The sequence below is a fragment of the Bombina bombina genome, unplaced genomic scaffold (genome assembly GCF_027579735.1).
Source record: "Bombina bombina isolate aBomBom1 unplaced genomic scaffold, aBomBom1.pri scaffold_1583, whole genome shotgun sequence".
NCBI lineage: Eukaryota > Metazoa > Chordata > Amphibia > Anura > Bombinatoridae > Bombina > Bombina bombina.
The window spans coordinates 1-18,685 of record NW_026511521.1 but is presented as its reverse complement, the minus strand read 5'-3'; the positions used below and the strand labels follow the sequence as shown (position 1 = coordinate 18,685).

At 40.5% G+C, this 18,685-nt stretch overlaps 1 protein-coding gene across 1 annotated transcript in view; it reads left to right on the top strand.

Moving 5' to 3' along the window:
- LOC128643778 (1,4-alpha-glucan-branching enzyme) overlaps window positions 1-10,035 on the top strand; it is a gene marked incomplete at both ends in the record, with an annotated part of 34,234 nt that extends 24,199 nt beyond the window's left edge. Inside the window, 1 exon segment of the mRNA XM_053696593.1 lies at window positions 9,920-10,035. Coding sequence (XP_053552568.1) covers window positions 9,920-10,035 — 116 coding nt within the window.
- Window positions 10,036-18,685: the final 8,650 nt, after the last annotated feature.

Genomic DNA, 18,685 nt, shown 5'->3' with positions numbered 1-18,685 from the left:
CATAAAAAGGTTTATTAAATTGTATTAAAATCATACAAAATTTAAAAGCGGTCAAGCACAGCAAAAAATGCCAAAACAGGTACGTGAACAGGTGAGTCCGCAAACGTTTTGTGCGCTTGCGCACTTGGTCACTGCTTGATTCCACACCTGTTCAAGATGCAATTTATAGCCAGTTTTCTCCAACATAGGTGTGTCCGGTCCACGGCGTCATCCTTACTTGTGGGATATTCTCTTCCCCAACAGGAAATGGCAAAGAGCCCAGCAAAGCTGGTCACATGATCCCTCCTAGGCTCCGCCTACCCCAGTCATTCTCTTTGCCGTTGTACAGGCAACATCTCCACGGAGATGGCTTAGAGTTTTTTAGTGTTTAACTGTAGTTTTTTTATTCAATCAAGAGTTTGTTATTTTAAAATAGTGCTGGTATGTACTATTTACTCTGAAACAGAAAAGAGATGAAGATTTCTGTTTGTAAGAGGAAAATGATTTTAGCAACCGTTACTAAAATCCATGGCTGTTCCACACAGGACTGTTGAGAGGAATTAACTTCAGTTGGGGGAACAGTGAGCAGTCTTTTGCTGCTTGAGGTATGACACATTCTAACAAGACGATGTAATGCTGGAAGCTGTCATTTTCCCTATGGGATCCGGTAAGCCATTTTTATTCAGACAGTAAATAAGGGCTTCACAAGGGCTTATTAAGACTGTAGACATTTTCTGGGCTAAATCGATTCATATATACACATATTTAGCCTTGAGGAATCATTTAATCTGGGTATTTTTGTAAAATAATATCGGTAGGCACTGTTTTAGACACCTTATTCTCTAGGGGCTTTCCCTAATCATAGGCAGAGCCTCATTTTCGCGCCGGTATTGCGCACTTGTTTTTGAGAAGCATGACATGCAGTCGCATGTGTGAGGAGCTCTGATACATAGAAAAGACTTTCTGAAGGCGTCATTTGGTATCGTATTCCCCTTTGGGCTTGGTTGGGTCTCAGCAAAGCAGATACCAGGGACTGTAAAGGGGTTAAAGATAAAAACGGCTCCGGTTCCGTTATTTTAAGGGTTAAAGCTTCCAAATTTGGTGTGCAATACTTTTAAGGCTTTAAGACACTGTGGTGAAATTTTGGTGAATTTTGAACAATTCCTTCATACTTTTTCGCAATTGCAGTAATAAAGTGTGTTCAGTTTAAAATTTAAAGTGACAGTAACGGTTTTATTTCAAAACGTTTTTTGTACTTTGTTATCAAGTTTATGCCTGTTTAACATGTCTGAACTACCAGATAGACTGTGTTCTGAATGTGGGGAAGCCAAGGTTCCTTCTCATTTAAATAGATGTGATTTATGTGACACTGAAAATGATGCCCAAGATGATTCCTCAAGTGAGGGGAGTAAGCATGGTACTGCATCATTCCCTCCTTCGTCTACACCAGTCTTGCCCACTCAGGAGGCCCCTAGTACATCTAGCGCGCCAATACTCCTTACTATGCAACAATTAACGGCTGTAATGGATAATTCTATCAAAAACATTTTAGCCAAAATGCCCACTTATCAGCGCAAGCGCGACTGCTCTGTTTTAGATACTGAAGAGCATGGGGACGCTGATGATAATGGTTCTGAAATGCCCCTACACCAGTCTGAGGGGGCCAGGGAGGTTTTGTCTGAGGGAGAAATTTCAGATTCAGGGAAAATTTCTCAACAAGCTGAACCCGATGTGATTACATTTAAATTTAAGTTGGAACATCTCCGCGCTCTGCTTAAGGAGGTATTATCCACTCTGGATGATTGTGAGAATTTGATCATCCCAGAGAAACTATGTAAAATGGACAAGTTCCTAGAGGTCCCGGGGCTCCCAGAAGCTTTTCCTATACCCAAGCGGGTGGCGGACATTGTTAATAAAGAATGGGAAAGGCCCGGTATACCTTTCGTCCCTCCCCCCATATTTAAAAAATTGTTTCCTATGGTCGACCCCAGAAAGGACTTATGGCAGACAGTCCCCAAGGTCGAGGGAGCGGTTTCTACTTTAAACAAACGCACCACTATACCCATAGAAGATAGTTGTGCTTTCAAAGATCCTATGGATAAAAAATTAGAAGGTTTGCTTAAAAAGATGTTTGTTCAGCAAGGTTACCTTCTACAACCAATTTCATGCATTGTCCCTGTCACTACAGCCGCGTGTTTCTGGTTCGATGAGCTAGTAAAGGCGATCGATAGTGATTCTCCTCCTTATGAGGAGATTATGGACAGAATCCGTGCTCTCAAATTGGCCAATTCTTTCACCCTAGACGCCACTTTGCAATTGGCTAGGTTAGCGGCGAAAAATTCTGGGTTTGCTATTGTGGCGCGCAGAGCGCTTTGGTTGAAATCTTGGTCAGCGGATGCGTCTTCCAAGAACAAACTACTTAACATTCCTTTCAAGGGGAAAACGCTGTTTGGCCCTGACTTGAAAGAGATTATCTCTGATATCACTGGGGGTAAGGGCCACGCCCTTCCTCAGGATAGGTCTTTCAAGGCCAAAAATAAACCTAATTTTCGTCCCTTTCGTAGAAACGGACCAGCCCCAAGTGCTACGTCCTCTAAGCAAGAGGGTAATACTTCTCAAGCCAAGCCAGCCTGGAGACCAATGCAAGGCTGGAACAAGGGAAAGCAGGCCAAGAAACCTGCCACTGCTACCAAGACAGCATGAAATGTTGGCCCCCGATCCGGGACCGGATCTGGTGGGGGGCAGACTCTCTCTCTTTGCTCAGGCTTGGGCAAGAGATGTTCTGGATCCTTGGGCACTAGAAATAGTCTCCCAAGGTTATCTTCTGGAATTCAAGGGGCTTCCCCCAAGGGGGAGGTTCCACAGGTCTCAAATAAAGAGACAGGCATTCTTACATTGTGTAGAAGACCTGTTAAAAATGGGAGTGATTCATCCTGTTCCATTAGGAGAACAAGGGATGGGGTTCTACTCCAATCTGTTCATAGTTCCCAAAAAAGAGGGAACGTTCAGACCAATCTTAGATCTCAAGATCTTAAACAAGTTTCTCAAGGTTCCATCGTTCAAAATGGAAACCATTCGAACAATTCTTCCTTCCATCCAGGAAGGTCAATTCATGACCACGGTGGATTTAAAGGATGCGTATCTACATATTCCTATCCACAAGGAACATCATCGGTTCCTAAGGTTCGCATTCCTGGACAAGCATTACCAGTTCGTGGCGCTTCCTTTCGGATTAGCCACTGCTCCAAGGATTTTCACAAAGGTACTAGGGTCCCTTCTAGCGGTACTAAGACCAAGGGGCATTGCAGTAGTTCCTTACTTGGACGACATTCTGATTCAAGCGTCGTCCCTTCCTCAAGCAAAGGCTCACACGGACATAGTCCTGGCCTTTCTCAGATCTCACGGATGGAAAGTGAACGTGGAAAAGAGTTCTCTATCTCCGTCGACAAGGGTTCCCTTCTTGGGAACAATAATAGACTCCTTAGAAATGAGGATTTTTCTGACAGAGGCCAGAAAAACAAAACTTCTAAACTCTTGTCAAACACTTCATTCCGTTCCTCTTCCTTCCATAGCGCAGTGCATGGAAGTAATAGGTTTGATGGTAGCGGCAATGGACATAGTTCCTTTTGCGCGCATTCATCTAAGACCATTACAACTGTGCATGCTCAGTCAGTGGAATGGGGACTATACAGACTTGTCTCCGAAGATACAAGTAAATCAGAGGACCAGAGACTCACTCCGTTGGTGGCTGTCCCTGGACAACCTGTCTCAAGGGATGACCTTCCGCAGACCAGAGTGGGTCATTGTCACGACCGACGCCAGTCTGATGGGCTGGGGCGCGGTCTGGGGACCCCTGAAAGCTCAGGGTCTTTGGTCTCGGGAAGAATCTCTTCTACCGATAAATATTCTGGAACTGAGAGCGATATTCAATGCTCTCAAGGCTTGGCCTCAGCTAGCAAAGGCCAAGTTCATACGGTTTCAATCAGACAACATGACGACTGTTGCGTACATCAACCATCAGGGGGGAACAAGGAGTTCCCTGGCGATGGAAGAAGTGACCAAAATCATTCAATGGGCGGAGACTCACTCCTGCCACCTATCTGCAATCCACATCCCAGGAGTGGAAAATTGGGAAGCGGATTTTCTGAGTCGTCAGACATTACATCCGGGGGAGTGGGAACTCCATCCGGAAATCTTTGCCCAAATTACTCAACTGTGGGGCATTCCAGACATGGATCTGATGGCCTCTCGTCAGAACTTCAAGGTTCCTTGCTACGGGTCCAGATCCAGGGATCCCAAGGCGACTCTAGTAGATGCACTAGTAGCACCTTGGACCTTCAAACTAGCTTATGTATTCCCGCTGTTTCCTCTCATCCCCAGGCTGGTAGCCAGGATCAATCAAGAGAGGGCGTCGGTGATCTTGATAGCTCCTGCGTGGCCACGCAGGACTTGGTATGCAGATCTGGTGAATATGTCATCGGCTCCACCATGGAAGCTACCTTTGAGACGAGACCTTCTTGTTCAAGGTCCGTTCGAACATCCGAATCTGATCTCACTCCAGCTGACTGCTTGGAGATTGAACGCTTGATCTTATCAAAACGAGGGTTCTCAGATTCTGTTATTGATACTCTTGTTCAGGCCAGAAAGCCTGTAACTAGAAAATTTACCACAAAATATGGAAAAAATATATCTGTTGGTGTGAATCTAAAGGATTCCCTTGGGACAAGGTAAAGATTCCTAAGATTCTATCCTTTCTTCAAGAAGGATTGGAGATAGGATTATCTGCAAGTTCCTTGAAGGGACAGATTTCTGCCTTGTCTGTGTTACTTCACAAAAAGCTGGCAGCTGTGCCAGATGTTCAAGCCTTTGTTCAGGCTCTGGTTAGAATCAAGCCTGTTTACAAACCTTTGACTCCTCCTTGGAGTCTCAACTTAGTTCTTTCAGTTCTTCAGGGGGTTCCGTTTGAACCCTTACATTCCGTTGATATTAAGTTATTATCTTGGAAAGTTTTGTTTTTGGTTGCAATTTCTTCTGCTAGAAGAGTTTCAGAATTATCTGCTCTGCAGTGTTCTCCTCCTTATCTGGTGTTCCATGCAGATAAGGTGGTTTTACGTACTAAACCTGGTTTTCTTCCAAAAGTTGTTTCTAACAAAAACATTAACCAGGAGATAGTCGTACCTTCTTTGTGTCCGAAACCAGTTTCGAAGAAGGAACGTTTGTTGCACAATTTGGATGTTGTTCGCGCTCTAAAATTCTATTTAGATGCTACAAAGGATTTTAGACAAACATCTTCCTTGTTTGTTGTTTATTCTGGTAAAAGGAGAGGTCAAAAAGCAACTTCTACCTCTCTCTCTTTTTGGATTAAAAGCATCATCAGATTGGCTTATGTGACTGCCGGACGGCAGCCTCCTGAAAGAATCACAGCTCATTCCACTAGGGCTGTGGCTTCCACATGGGCCTTCAAGAACGAGGCTTCTGTTGATCAGATATGTAGGGCAGCGACTTGGTCTTCACTGCACACTTTTACCAAATTTTACAAGTTTGATACTTTTGCTTCTTCTGAGGCTATTTTTGGGAGAAAGGTTTTGCAAGCCGTGGTGCCTTCCATTTAGGTGACCTGATTTGCTCCCTCCCTTCATCCGTGTCCTAAAGCTTTGGTATTGGTTCCCACAAGTAAGGATGACGCCGTGGACCGGACACACCTATGTTGGAGAAAACAGAATTTATGTTTACCTGATAAATTACTTTCTCCAACGGTGTGTCCGGTCCACGGCCCGCCCTGGTTTTTTAATCAGGTCTGATAATTTATTTTCTTTAACTACAGTCACCACGATATCATATGGTTTCTCCTATGCAAATATTCCTCCTTAACGTCGGTCGAATGACTGGGGTAGGCGGAGCCTAGGAGGGATCATGTGACCAGCTTTGCTGGGCTCTTTGCCATTTCCTGTTGGGGAAGAGAATATCCCACAAGTAAGGATGACGCCGTGGACCGGACACACCGTTGGAGAAAGTAATTTATCAGGTAAACATAAATTCTGTTTTATTAAAGAGATACATCTTCCAATATTTAAGTACCTGTAATGACCTATACTTTATAGAACTGAAAGAAGCATGTCTGTATGTCTTATATATTCTTAAACTGACAACCATGTATAGTACACAGAACCCCTTGTCATTCATCTATCTATTTAACATGAAAAGTCTGATTTTGAAAAAAATCATACCAGACAGAACATCTTAACTTACATGACAAAAGTATTATGACTGTGTGATACACCTATTATACTAAAACAAATCAAAGAGGTTTTCCTTGTGTATTAAACCTATGTAAAGAGATATCTTTGCCAGACCCATCTTGTGTACCACACATGAAGATTTATCTATGTACTTAACCCTTGAAGGTGAATCGCACATAACTTTAAAGTATTTTCTATTCATATTTTATCCACTATATTCACATGGGAAAATAGATATTGATCTATATATTTACCTTATATATATGAAATTTACCCTGGATAAAAGGGAAATTCTTTGGATGTTTAACCTACAAACCACTCATCCATTAGGTTTAAATATGAGGAGAGATCTGGATCTATTTACTTAATTGTCTCGTATTTTTTATATTCAGGCCTTTGTAATCTTTATATGTAGAATTTAAATATTTAGATGTTAGAGCTTTAGTTCGTTTGCAGCAAATGAGATAAAGTGTATAATAAGATCATCTCATCAATGTATACTAACATTTTAAATTCAATATCATCTAAATAAATTTCATATATATAAGGTAAATATATAGATCAATATCTATTGTCCCATGTGAATATAGTGGATAAAATATGAAAAGAAAATACTTAAAGTTATGTGCGATTCACCTTCAAGGGTTAAGTACATAGATAAATCTTCATGTGTGGTACACAAGATGGGTCTGGCAAAGATATCTCTTCACATACGTTTAATACACAAGGAAAACCTCTTTGATTTGTTTTAGTATAATAGGTGTATCACACAGTCATAATACTTTTGTCATGTAAGTTAAGATGTTCTGTCTGGTATGATTTTTTTAATAATCAGACTTTTCATGTTAAATAGATAGATGAATGACAAGGGGTTCTGTGTACTATACATGGTTGTCAGTTTAAGAATATATAAGATATACAGACATGCTTCTTTCAGTTCTATAAAGTATAGGTCATTACAGGTACTTAAATATTGGAAGATGTATCTCTTTAATAAAACTGGCTATAAATTGCATCTTGAACAGGTGTGGAATCAAGCAGTGACCAAGTGCGCAAGCGCACAAAACATTTGCTGACTCACCTGTTCACGTACCTGTTTTGGCATTTTTTGCTGTGCTTGACCGCTTTTAATTTTGTATGATTTTAATACAATTTAATAAACCTTTTGACTTTTTATGGACTTGGAGCGCCTTCTTTTCCCATCCTTTGGAAATACACACATATCTCTCTCTCTCTCTCTCTCTCTCTCTCTCTCTCTCTATATCTATATATCTATATCTCTATATCTATATATCTATATATATATATATATATATTCTATATCTGGAATAGAAGAGGGAAGGGCGCACAGCAAAAAAGAGACCTCCTGGTGTAGTATGTCAAATGTACTTGATGCTATTTAGTAGAAAAAAGCCAAATGGAAACTCACGTTTTTCCACCTCAACTCCTATGAGGTATGGATACAGCTCTGTGTGGTTCGTAACCACTGGAGAAGGCAATTCAATCCCCTTGTCCCTTGCAGCATACGTTCCCCTTCTTAGACTCTGTTCTCACCTCCCCAGATGAACCACTTCGAAAGGTGAATCTATATTGAGGGGTCTGTAATAATGTATTATACCTGGTGACTGACACATCATATTGTGACATACAATTTTAATATTTGGCCAATTTTTTGTCAAAGTATTCATGTTTTTTTATTATTGCACAAATGGACTCATGAGAGCCTTTTTAATTGAATAAAATCACTTGTTTTTTTAATCACATTGATGTGCAGGTATATAGTGCATATCTCTTCCCACAAAAGTTATTACAGACCCCTCAATATAGATTCACCTTTCAAAGTGGTTCATCTTCTGCTGGGGAGTTGAGAACAGAGTCTAAGAACGTATGCTGCAAGGGACAAGGGGATTGAATTGCCTTCTCCAGTGGTTACGAACCACACAGAGCTGTATCCATACCTCATAGGAGTTGAGGTGGAAAAACGTGAATTTCCATTTGGCTTTTTTCTGCTAAATAGCACCAAATACATTTGACATACTACACCAGGAGGTCTCTTTTTTGCTGTGCGCCCTTCCCTCTTCTGTTCCAGATTCCTGTTGGAAGTTTTCCTGTTTTCAGGGGGACTTCATTTCCATTTTGGGATCAGGCTGCAAGCAAAAGACTAACCTTTCTCCCTAGACAAAAACACTGGACAGGTGTATTTGGGATATCTGGGGAGACCTGTCATCTCAGGACACACTGGTACTCCTATCTTTGGGACATTCTATTTTTGTAGCGCTGTATTATTTCTGTGTATATGTGTGTGTATGTGTATATATGTATATGTATATATATACAGACTAATTAATAAGCAAGATAAATTACAAAATACATTTACAAATCTACAGTTTTCATTCATAAGGATAGTTTGTGGCCCAGAAACTAAGGTTTACAAATGACATGCAAAGGAATAAATTACCTGCACACGTAACTACCACAAGCACAGAGCACTATCAAATTGCTACTGCTGGCAGTGCACACTATATACTAAATGAGGGGGAGGTGCATAGCTGTGTCGGGGTGCACAGATAGGAAATCAGGATAAACATTTTTTTTTAATAAAATAATAAGCAATGAGGAGTTAAAGTTCATTAGACTTTATTAACAATAACATAATTCAATAATTGAAGAAAATAAAAAAAATTGACCACAAGAATATAAAGATTATTTATATGATAATCACTCACAGTAGAAAAAATTCACAAGTAAAAAGCAAACAGAGCTGCTACTAGGCAGCCACAATAACTATCAATAGTTCTTAGAACTGATGCCGGTCCGCCTACAATAAATGTCCCCTGCATTTCCAGCTGAGGCAAAAAAACTGAACATACACAATTTCAAATATCTAACTGAAAAATACTAAACGTGCACTGCTAAACTGTCAAACAAGACAAGGGCTTGCTGGACAAGAAGAAAGCAGTGGGTGGAGCTTGGTGGCCATTTTCAGTTGCTAACAAACAATGATTATTTAAAAGTTTCATGTACTACTTACAAGCTTATAAATGTTGAAACCATTGCAAGATACTTGTTTGGTATGTAACAATAAGTAGTAAAGAATAAATATTGGGTCTAGACTGTCCCTTTAAAGTGATGGCAAATGAAGTATATTGTGAGGAGAAATATGAAATCCTTGTCTAAAATATCTGTACCTTTTTTTACATTCCAGTAAGCTCATGCCTGAAAGGGTTAAACATGTTCTGATGCTTATATACTTACCCCACTACTGTTGGCCCACTTAGAAGTAAGCTTTTTTTTTTCTGGCGGTTACTTTTTCACCGCTTATCCAATGTTTGTGCGAGCCATACGGCATAAATAAAGCCCTGCCTTGTGTGTAGGGCATTGGAAGTATACAAAAGTGTGAGGATGGGATAGTTGTTTAGTTATGTCACTACGGATCAGATGAAGAAAATTAATGGGGCATAGGATTAACTGAGGAAGACTAAGACTAAAAATAAGTTTATATTAATAGTACATTTTAAAGAAAATGTAAAAAAAAAAAAAATGTGGTTTCACTTTAAAAGGCATGACGTTTAATATGGTAGTTTTAAAGAAGTGTTTACCATCAAATTAATTAATAACTTTGTGTTGTCATGAGAAGCATCTACCATGATATTTTGTTCTTCTATAATATCTAATCTTTATATAAATAATCTTTATTACAGATGGATGGAACCCTCATTCACATCCATACAAAAAAATGGATTATGGAAAATGGGAACTTTACATTCCACCTAAAGAAGATAATTCCACACCAATAGCACATGGTTCAAAGCTAAAGGTATGATAAAGAAAACAACGGTTTTCTTGATTTTTGTTTCTCACACTCTTCTAGAAAATGATATGATGGTATGTGTGGCCTCTAGCCACTGGAGTAGGCAAAATGCGTTCCTGTTTGTACCTATTTTGAGCTCTGTTGGAGTGTTTGTTTTGTACCAATGAAGAAATGATAGGTCAGATGTACTGTTTAAACTTTTATATCGTGTTTACTTAACATAATTATTATATATATATTTCTTTCATGTAATTAGCAAGAGTCCATGAGCTAGTGACATATGGGATATACATTCCTACCAGGAGGGACAAAGTTTCCCAAACCTCAAAATGCCTATAAATATACCCCTCACCACACCCACAAATCAGTTTTACAAACTTTGCCTCCTATGGAGGTGGTGAAGTAAGTTTGTGCTAGATTCTACGTTGATATGCGCTCCGCGGCAGGTTGGAGCCCGGTTTTCCTCTCAGCGTGCAGTGAATGTCAGAGGGATGTGAGGAGAGTATTGCCTATTTGAATGCAGTGATCTCCTTCTACGGGGTCTATTTCATAGGTTCTCTGTTATCGGTAGTAGAGATTCATCTCTTACCTCCCTTTTCAGATCGACGATATACTCTTATATATACCATTACCTCTACTGATTCTCGTTTCAGTACTGGTTTGGCTATCTACTATATGTAGATGAGTGTCCTGGGGTAAGTAAGTCTTATTTTCTGTGACACTCTAAGCTGTGGTTGGGCACTTTTATATAAAGTTCTAAATATATGTGTTCAAACATTTATTTGCCTTGACTCAGGATGTTCAACATTCCTTATTTCAGACAGTCAGTTTCATATTTGGGATAATGCATATGAATTAATCAATTTTTTTCTTACCTTAAAATTTGACTTTTTCTTCTGTTAAGTGTGATCAGTCCACGGGTCATCATTACTTCTGGGATATTACTCCTCCCCAACAGGAAGTGCAAGAGGATTCACCCAGCAGAGCTGCATATAGCTCCTCCCCTCTACGTCACTCCCAGTCATTCTCTTGCACCCAACGACTAGATAGGATGTGTGAGAGGACTATGGTGATTATACTTAGTTTTATATCTTCAATCAAAAGTTTGTTATTTTAAAATAGCACCGGAGTGTGTTATTATCTCTCTGGCAGAGTTTGAAGAAGAATCTACCAGAGTTTTTGTTATGATTTTAGCCGGAGTAGTTAAGATCATATTGCTGTTTCTCGGCCATCTGAGGAGAGGTAAACTTCAGATCAGGGGACAGCGGGCAGATGAATCTGCATAGAGGTATGTAGCAGTTTTTATTTTCTGACAATGGAATTGATGAGAAAATCCTGCCATACCGATATAATGTCATGTATGTATACTTTACACTTCAGTATTCTGGGGAATGGTACTTCACTAGAATTACACTGTAAGAAATACATAAAGCTGTTTAATAACTAGAGATTATGTTTAACGTTTTTGCTGGAATGTAAAATCGTTTTCATTTGCTGAGGTACTGAGTGAATAAATGTTTGGGCACTATTTTTCCACTTGGCAGTTGATTAATCTGTTTTCTGACAGTTTCTGTTCTCCCTCACTGCTGTGTGTGAGGGGGAGGGGCCGTTTTTTGGCGCTTTTACTACGCATCAAATATTTCAGTCAGCAACTCATTGTATTCCCTGCATGATCCGGTTCATCTCTACAGAGCTCAGGGGTCTTCAAAACTTATTTTGAGGGAGGTAATTTCTCTCAGCAGAGCTGTGAGAATTATAGTTTGACTGAGATAAAAAACGTTTATTCTGTAATTTGTTTCCTGCTTTCAGAATTTGTTATCTTTGCTAATGGGATTAAACCTTTGCTAAAGTTGTGTTGTTTACAAGGATTGAGGCTATAACTGTTTCAATTTATTAATTTTCAACTGTCATAGATCTTCTGTGCTTCTTAAAGGCACAGTACGTTTTAATATTATTCTAATTGAATTGTATTTCCAAGTTGCAAGTTTATTTGCTAGTGTGTTAAACATGTCTGATTCAGAGGATGATACCTGTGTCATTTGTTGCAATGCCAAAGTGGAGCCCAATAGAAATTTATGTACTAACTGTATTGATGCTACTTTAAATAAAAGTCAATCTGTACAAATTGAACAAATTTCACCAAACAACGAGGGGAGAGTTATGCCGACTAACTCGCCTCACGTGTCAGTACCTACATCTCCCGCTCAGAGGGAGGTGCGTGATATTGTAGCGCCGAGTACATCTGGGCGGCCATTACAAATCACATTACAGGATATGGCTACTGTTATGACTGAGGTTTTGGCTAAATTACCAGAACTAAGAGGTAAGCGTGATCACTCTGGGGTGAGAACAGAGTGCGCTGATAATATTAGGGCCATGTCAGACACTGCGTCACAGGTGGCAGAACATGAGGACGGAGAACTTCATTCTGTGGGTGACGGTTCTGATCCAAACAGACTGGATTCAGATATTTCAAATTTTAAATTTAAACTGGAAAACCTCCGTGTATTACTAGGGGAGCTGTTAGCGGCTCTGAATGATTGTAACACAGTTGCAATACCAGAGAAAATGTGTAGGTTGGATAAATATTTTGCGGTACAGACGAGTACTGAGGTTTTTCCTATACCTAAGAGACTTACTGAAATTGTTACTAAGGAGTGGGATAGACCCGGTGTGCCGTTCTCACCCCCTCCGATATTTAGAAAAATGTTTCCAATAGACGCCACCACAAGGGGCTTATGGCAGTTTCTACCTTAGCTAAGCGTACCACTATCCCGGTGGAGGATAGCTGTGCTTTTTCAGATCCAATGGATAAAAAGTTAGAGGGTTACCTTAAGAAAATGTTTGTTCAACAAGGTTTTATATTGCAACCCCTTGCATGCATTGCGCCGATCACGGCTGCAGCGGCATTCTGGATTGAGTCTCTGGAAGAGAACATTGGTTCAGCTACTCTGGACGACATTACGGACAGGCTTAGAGTCCTTAAACTAGCTAATTCATTCATTTCGGAGGCCGTAGTACATCTTACTAAACTTACGGCGAAGAATTCAGGATTCGCCATTCAGGCACGCAGGGCGCTGTGGCTAAAATCCTGGTCAGCTGATGTTACTTCTAAGTCTAAATTGCTTAATATACCTTTCAAAGGGCAGACCTTATTCGGGCCCGGGTTGAAAGAGATTATCGCTGACATTACAGGAGGTAAAGGCCATGCCCTGCCTCAGGACAAAGCCAAAGCCAAGACTAGACAGTCTAATTTTCGTTCCTTTCGTAATTTCAAAGCAGGAGCAGCATCAACTTCCTCTGCACCAAAACAGGAAGGAGCTGTTGCTCGCTACAGACAAGGCTGGAAACCTAACCAGTCCTGGAACAAGGGCAAGCAGACTAGGAAACCTGCTGCTGCCCCTAAAACAGCATGAATTGAGGGCCCCCGATCCGGGATCGGATCTAGTGGGGGGCAGACTTTCTCTTTTCGCCCAGGCTTGGGCAAGAGTTGTTCAGGATCCCTGGGCGCTAGAGATAATATCTCAGGGATACCTTCTGGACTTCAAATACTCTCCTCCAAGAGAGAGATTTCATCTGTCAAGATTGTCAACAATCCAGACAAAGAAAGAGGCGTTTCTACGCTGCGTACAAGAGCTCTTGTTAATGGGAGTAATCCATCCAGTTCCACGATCGGAACAGGGACAGGGGTTTTACTCAAATCTGTTTGTGGTTCCCAAAAAAGAGGGAACTTTCAGACCAATCCTGGACTTAAAGATCCTAAACAAATTCCTAAGAGTTCCATCGTTCAAGATGGAGACTATTCGGACAATTTTACCTATGATCCAAGAGGGTCAGTACATGACCACTGTAGATTTAAAAGATGCTTACCTTCACATACCGATTCACAAAGATCATTATCGGTACCTAAGGTTTGCCTTCCTAGACAGGCATTACCAGTTTGTGGCTCTTCCATTCGGATTGGCTACAGCTCCAAGAATCTTCACAAAGGTTCTGGGTGCTCTTCTGGCGGTACTAAGACCGCGGGGAATCTCGGTAGCTCCATACCTAGACGACATTCTGATACAAGCTTCAAGCTTTCAAACTGCCAAGTCTCATACAGAGTTAGTGCTGGCATTTCTAAGGTCACATGGATGGAAGGTGAACGAAAAGAAAAGTTCACTCGTTCCACTCACAAGAGTTCCCTTCCTGGGGACTCTTATAGATTCTGTAGAAATGAAGATTTACCTGACAGAGGACAGGCTAACAAGACTTCAAAGTGCTTGCCGCACCCTTCATTCCATTCAACACCCGTCAGTGGCTCAATGCATGGAGGTAATCGGCTTAATGGTAGCGGCAATGGACATAGTACCCTTTGCACGCTTACACCTCAGACCACTGCAACTGTGCATGCTAGGTCAGTGGAATGGGGATTACTCAGACTTATCCCCTTCTCTGAATCTGGATCAAGAGACCAGAAATTCTCTTCTATGGTGGCTTTCTCGGCCACATCTGTCCAGGGGGATGCCATTCAGCAGACCAGACTGGACAATTGTAACAACAGACGCCAGCCTTCTAGGTTGGGGTGCCGTCTGGAATTCTCTGAAGGCTCAGGGACAATGGAGTCAGGAGGAGAGTCTCCTGCCAATAAACATTCTGGAATTGAGAGCAGTTCTCAATGCCCTCCTGGCTTGGCCCCAGTTGACAACTCGGGGGTTCATCAGGTTTCAGTCGGACAACATCACGACTGTAGCTTACATCAACCATCAGGGAGGGACAAGAAGCTCCCTAGCTATGATGGAAGTATCAAAGATAATTCGCTGGGCAGAGTCTCACTCTTGCCACCTGTCAGCAATCCACATCCCGGGAGTGGAGAACTGGGAGGCGGATTTCTTAAGTCGTCAGACTTTTCATCCGGGGGAGTGGGAACTTCATCCAGAGGTCTTTGCCCAAATACTTCGACGTTGGGGCAAACCAGAGATAGATCTCATGGCATCTCGACAGAACGCCATGCTTCCTCGTTACGGGTCCAGATCCAGGGATCCAGGAGCAGTCCTGATAGATGCTCTGACAGCACCTTGGGACTTCAGGATGGCTTACGTGTTTCCACCCTTCCCGTTGCTTCCTCGATTGATTGCCAGAATCAAACAAGAGAGAGCATCAGTGATTCTAATAGCACCTGCGTGGCCACGCAGGACTTGGTATGCAGACCTGGTGGACATGTCATCCTGTCCACCTTGGTCTCTACCTCTGAAACAGGACCTTCTGATACAGGGTCCCTTCAAACATCAAAATCTAACTTCTCTGAAGCTGACTGCTTGGAAATTGAACGCTTGATTTTATCAAGACGTGGATTTTCTGAGTCAGTTATTGATACCTTAATACAGGCTAGGAAACCTGTTACCAGAAAGATTTACCATAAGATATGGCGTAAATACCTATATTGGTGTGAATCCAAAGGTTACTCTTGGAGTAAGGTTAGGATTCCTAGGATATTGTCTTTTCTACAAGAAGGTTTAGAAAAGGGTTTATCTGCTAGTTCATTAAAGGGACAGATCTCAGCTCTGTCCATTCTGCTACACAAACGTCTGTCAGAAGTTCCTGACGTCCAGGCTTTTTGTCAGGCTTTGGCCAGGATTAAGCCTGTGTTTAAAACTGTTGCTCCACCATGGAGTTTAAACCTTGTTCTTAATGTTTTACAGGGCGTTCCGTTTGAACCCCTTCATTCCATTGATATAAAGTTGTTATCTTGGAAAGTTCTATTTTTAATGGCTATTTCCTCGGCTCGAAGAGTCTCTGAATTATCAGCCTTACATTGTGATTCTCCTTATTTGATTTTTCATTCGGATAAGGTAGTCCTGCGTACTAAACCTGGGTTCTTACCTAAGGTAGTTACTAACAGGAATATCAATCAAGAGATTGTTGTTCCTTCTTTATGCCCAAATCCTTCTTCAAAGAAGGAACGTCTACTGCACAACCTGGATGTAGTCCGTGCTCTAAAATTTTACTTACAGGCAACTAAGGAATTTCGACAAACGTCTTCTCTGTTTGTCATTTACTCTGGGCAGAGGAGAGGTCAAAAAGCTTCCGCTACCTCTTTCTTTTTGGCTTCGTAGCATAATTCGTTTAGCTTATGATACTGCTGGACAGCAGCCTCCTGAAAGAATTACAGCTCATTCTACTAGAGCTGTGGCTTCCACTTGGGCCTTCAAGAATGAGGCCTCTGTTGAACAGATTTGCAAGGCTGCAACTTGGTCTTCGCTTCATACTTTTTCCAAATTTTACAAATTTGACACTTTTGCTTCATCGGAGGCTATTTTTGGGAGAAAGGTTCTTCAGGCAGTGGTTCCTTCTGTATAAAGAGCCTGCCTATCCCTCCCTTCATCCGTGTACTTTTGCTTTGGTATTGGTATCCCAGAAGTAATGATGACCCGTGGACTGATCACACTTAACAGAAGAAAACATAATTTATGCTTACCTGATAAATTCCTTTCTTCTGTAGTGTGATCAGTCCACGGCCCGCCCTGTTTTTAAGGCAGGTAAATATTTTTTAATTTATACTCCAGTCACCACTTCACCCTTGGCTTTTCCTTTCTCGTTGGTCCTTGGTCGAATGACTGGGAGTGACGTAGAGGGGAGGAGCTATATGCAGCTCTGCTGGGTGAATCCTCTTGCACTTCCTGTTGGGGAGGAGTAATATCCCAGAAGTAATGATGACCCGTGGACTGATCACACTACAGAAGAAAGGAATTTATCAGGTAAGCATAAATTATGTTTTCCCTGTGGGCTATTAGGCTCGCGGGGGCTGAAAATGCTTCATTTTATTGCGTCATTCTTGGCGCTGACTTTTTTGGCGCAAATTTTTTTTTCTGTTTCCGGCGTCATACGTGTCGCCGGAAGTTGCGTCATTTTTGTTACGTTTTTTTGCGCCAAAAGTGTCAGCGTTCCGGATGTGGCGTCATTTTTGGCGCCAAAAGCATTTAGGCGCCAAATAATGTGGGCGTCTTTTTTTGGCGCTAAAAAATATGGGCGTCACTATTGTCTCCACATTATTTAAGTCTCATTATTTATTGCTTCTGGTTGCTAGAAGCTTGTTCACTGGCATTTTTTCCCCATTCCTGAAACTGTCATTTAAGGAATTTGATCAATTTTGTTTTATATGTTGTTTTTTCTATTGCATATTGCAATTTGTCTCCGTTTGTCCCTGAGTCAGAAGCCACTTCTGGAAAAATGCTCAACTGAGTTTCAGTTCTACCAAAGCTAAGTTCATTTATTTTAAATGTTATAAATGTTTATCTCTAGCTATGGTTTGTAATAAGTTATTATGATATACTTTTACATGCAGATTCCATTAGTATTTATGCTTTATACATTTCCATTCTTAAGTGCAAAAAATGTTTAGAAGATTTATAAGAAATATTTTTTCTGATTAAGGCTATGTCTGACTTCGTGCCTTCTAATACGATTTTTAGGTCTTTTTCACTTCTTTTTTAATTATTGAAGTTTCAAATGACCAACAACATACTGATTGATCCTTCTCTGATGATGATTTTTTCTCTCTCAGAAATTCTCTTCATCAGATATTGACACTAACAAATCTACTTTTTTATATAATTTTTTTATTATTAAAGTACATTTGTTCTTTGTTGAAGAGGTGTTGATTATTTTGGATATTAAGGTAACTAGTTCTTTAAGACTAGCTGACACTATTTCTGCCTTTTTATTTCTTCTGTGATTTCAGAGGTTTTCTTTCCAATTCCCCATACTAGGGAATGGAATAGGCTGAGAATTTTCTTTTATTTTTAAACTATATTCTTTGTCAGCAGTTAAATTCAATTTGGAGGGTTCTCCAATTTATTGGAGCTATCTCTACTCCTACTAATTATGCTATTGTTTTTATAGCAAAATAGAATTTATTTTCCTTTATATAGTTGTATCTTATTTTTGGAAAATTATTTAGTTTCAGGTACTTTTCTTGGTCCTGTGATATTGCAATTGCTTCATTTTTTCTGTTTACTTTAAGATCAAGTATCAGATCATGATTTATTTTAGCATTGTTAAGGGACAACATTTACTAGACTAGGTGCTGTTGCATTTGTCTTGTTGTTTTACATTTTGCAAGTCCTCTGTTTTGACTGGTCCTTTAAACTGGACTATCATGCTAATGATTTCATTTGTGTCTTCATTTTATTGAATATATTCGCAAATGAGGGTTAATCTATGTCTTTCGTATAAAACCTGTTATTAAGTCAATTTCTCCTCCTTGGAGTTTGAATTTGGTTCTGGGGGCTCTTCAAGCTCTTCCGTTTGAACCTATGCACTGGACATTAAATTACTTTCTTGGAAAGTTTTGTTTTCTTTTGGCCATCTCTTCTGCTAGAAGAGTTTCTGAATTATCTGCTCTTTCTTGTGAATCTCCTTTTCTGATTTTCCATCAGGATAACGCGGTGTTGCGAACTTCTTTTAAATTTTTATCTAAGGTTGTGAATTCTAACAACATTAGTAGAGAAGTTGTGGTTCCTTCATTATGTCCTAATCCTAAGAATTCTAAGGAGAGATCATTGCATTCTTTGGATGTAGTTAGAGCTTTGAAATATTATGTTGAAGCTACTAAGAATTTCCGTAAGACTTCTAGTCTATTTGTTATCTTTTCCGGTTCTAGGAAAGGTCAGAAGGC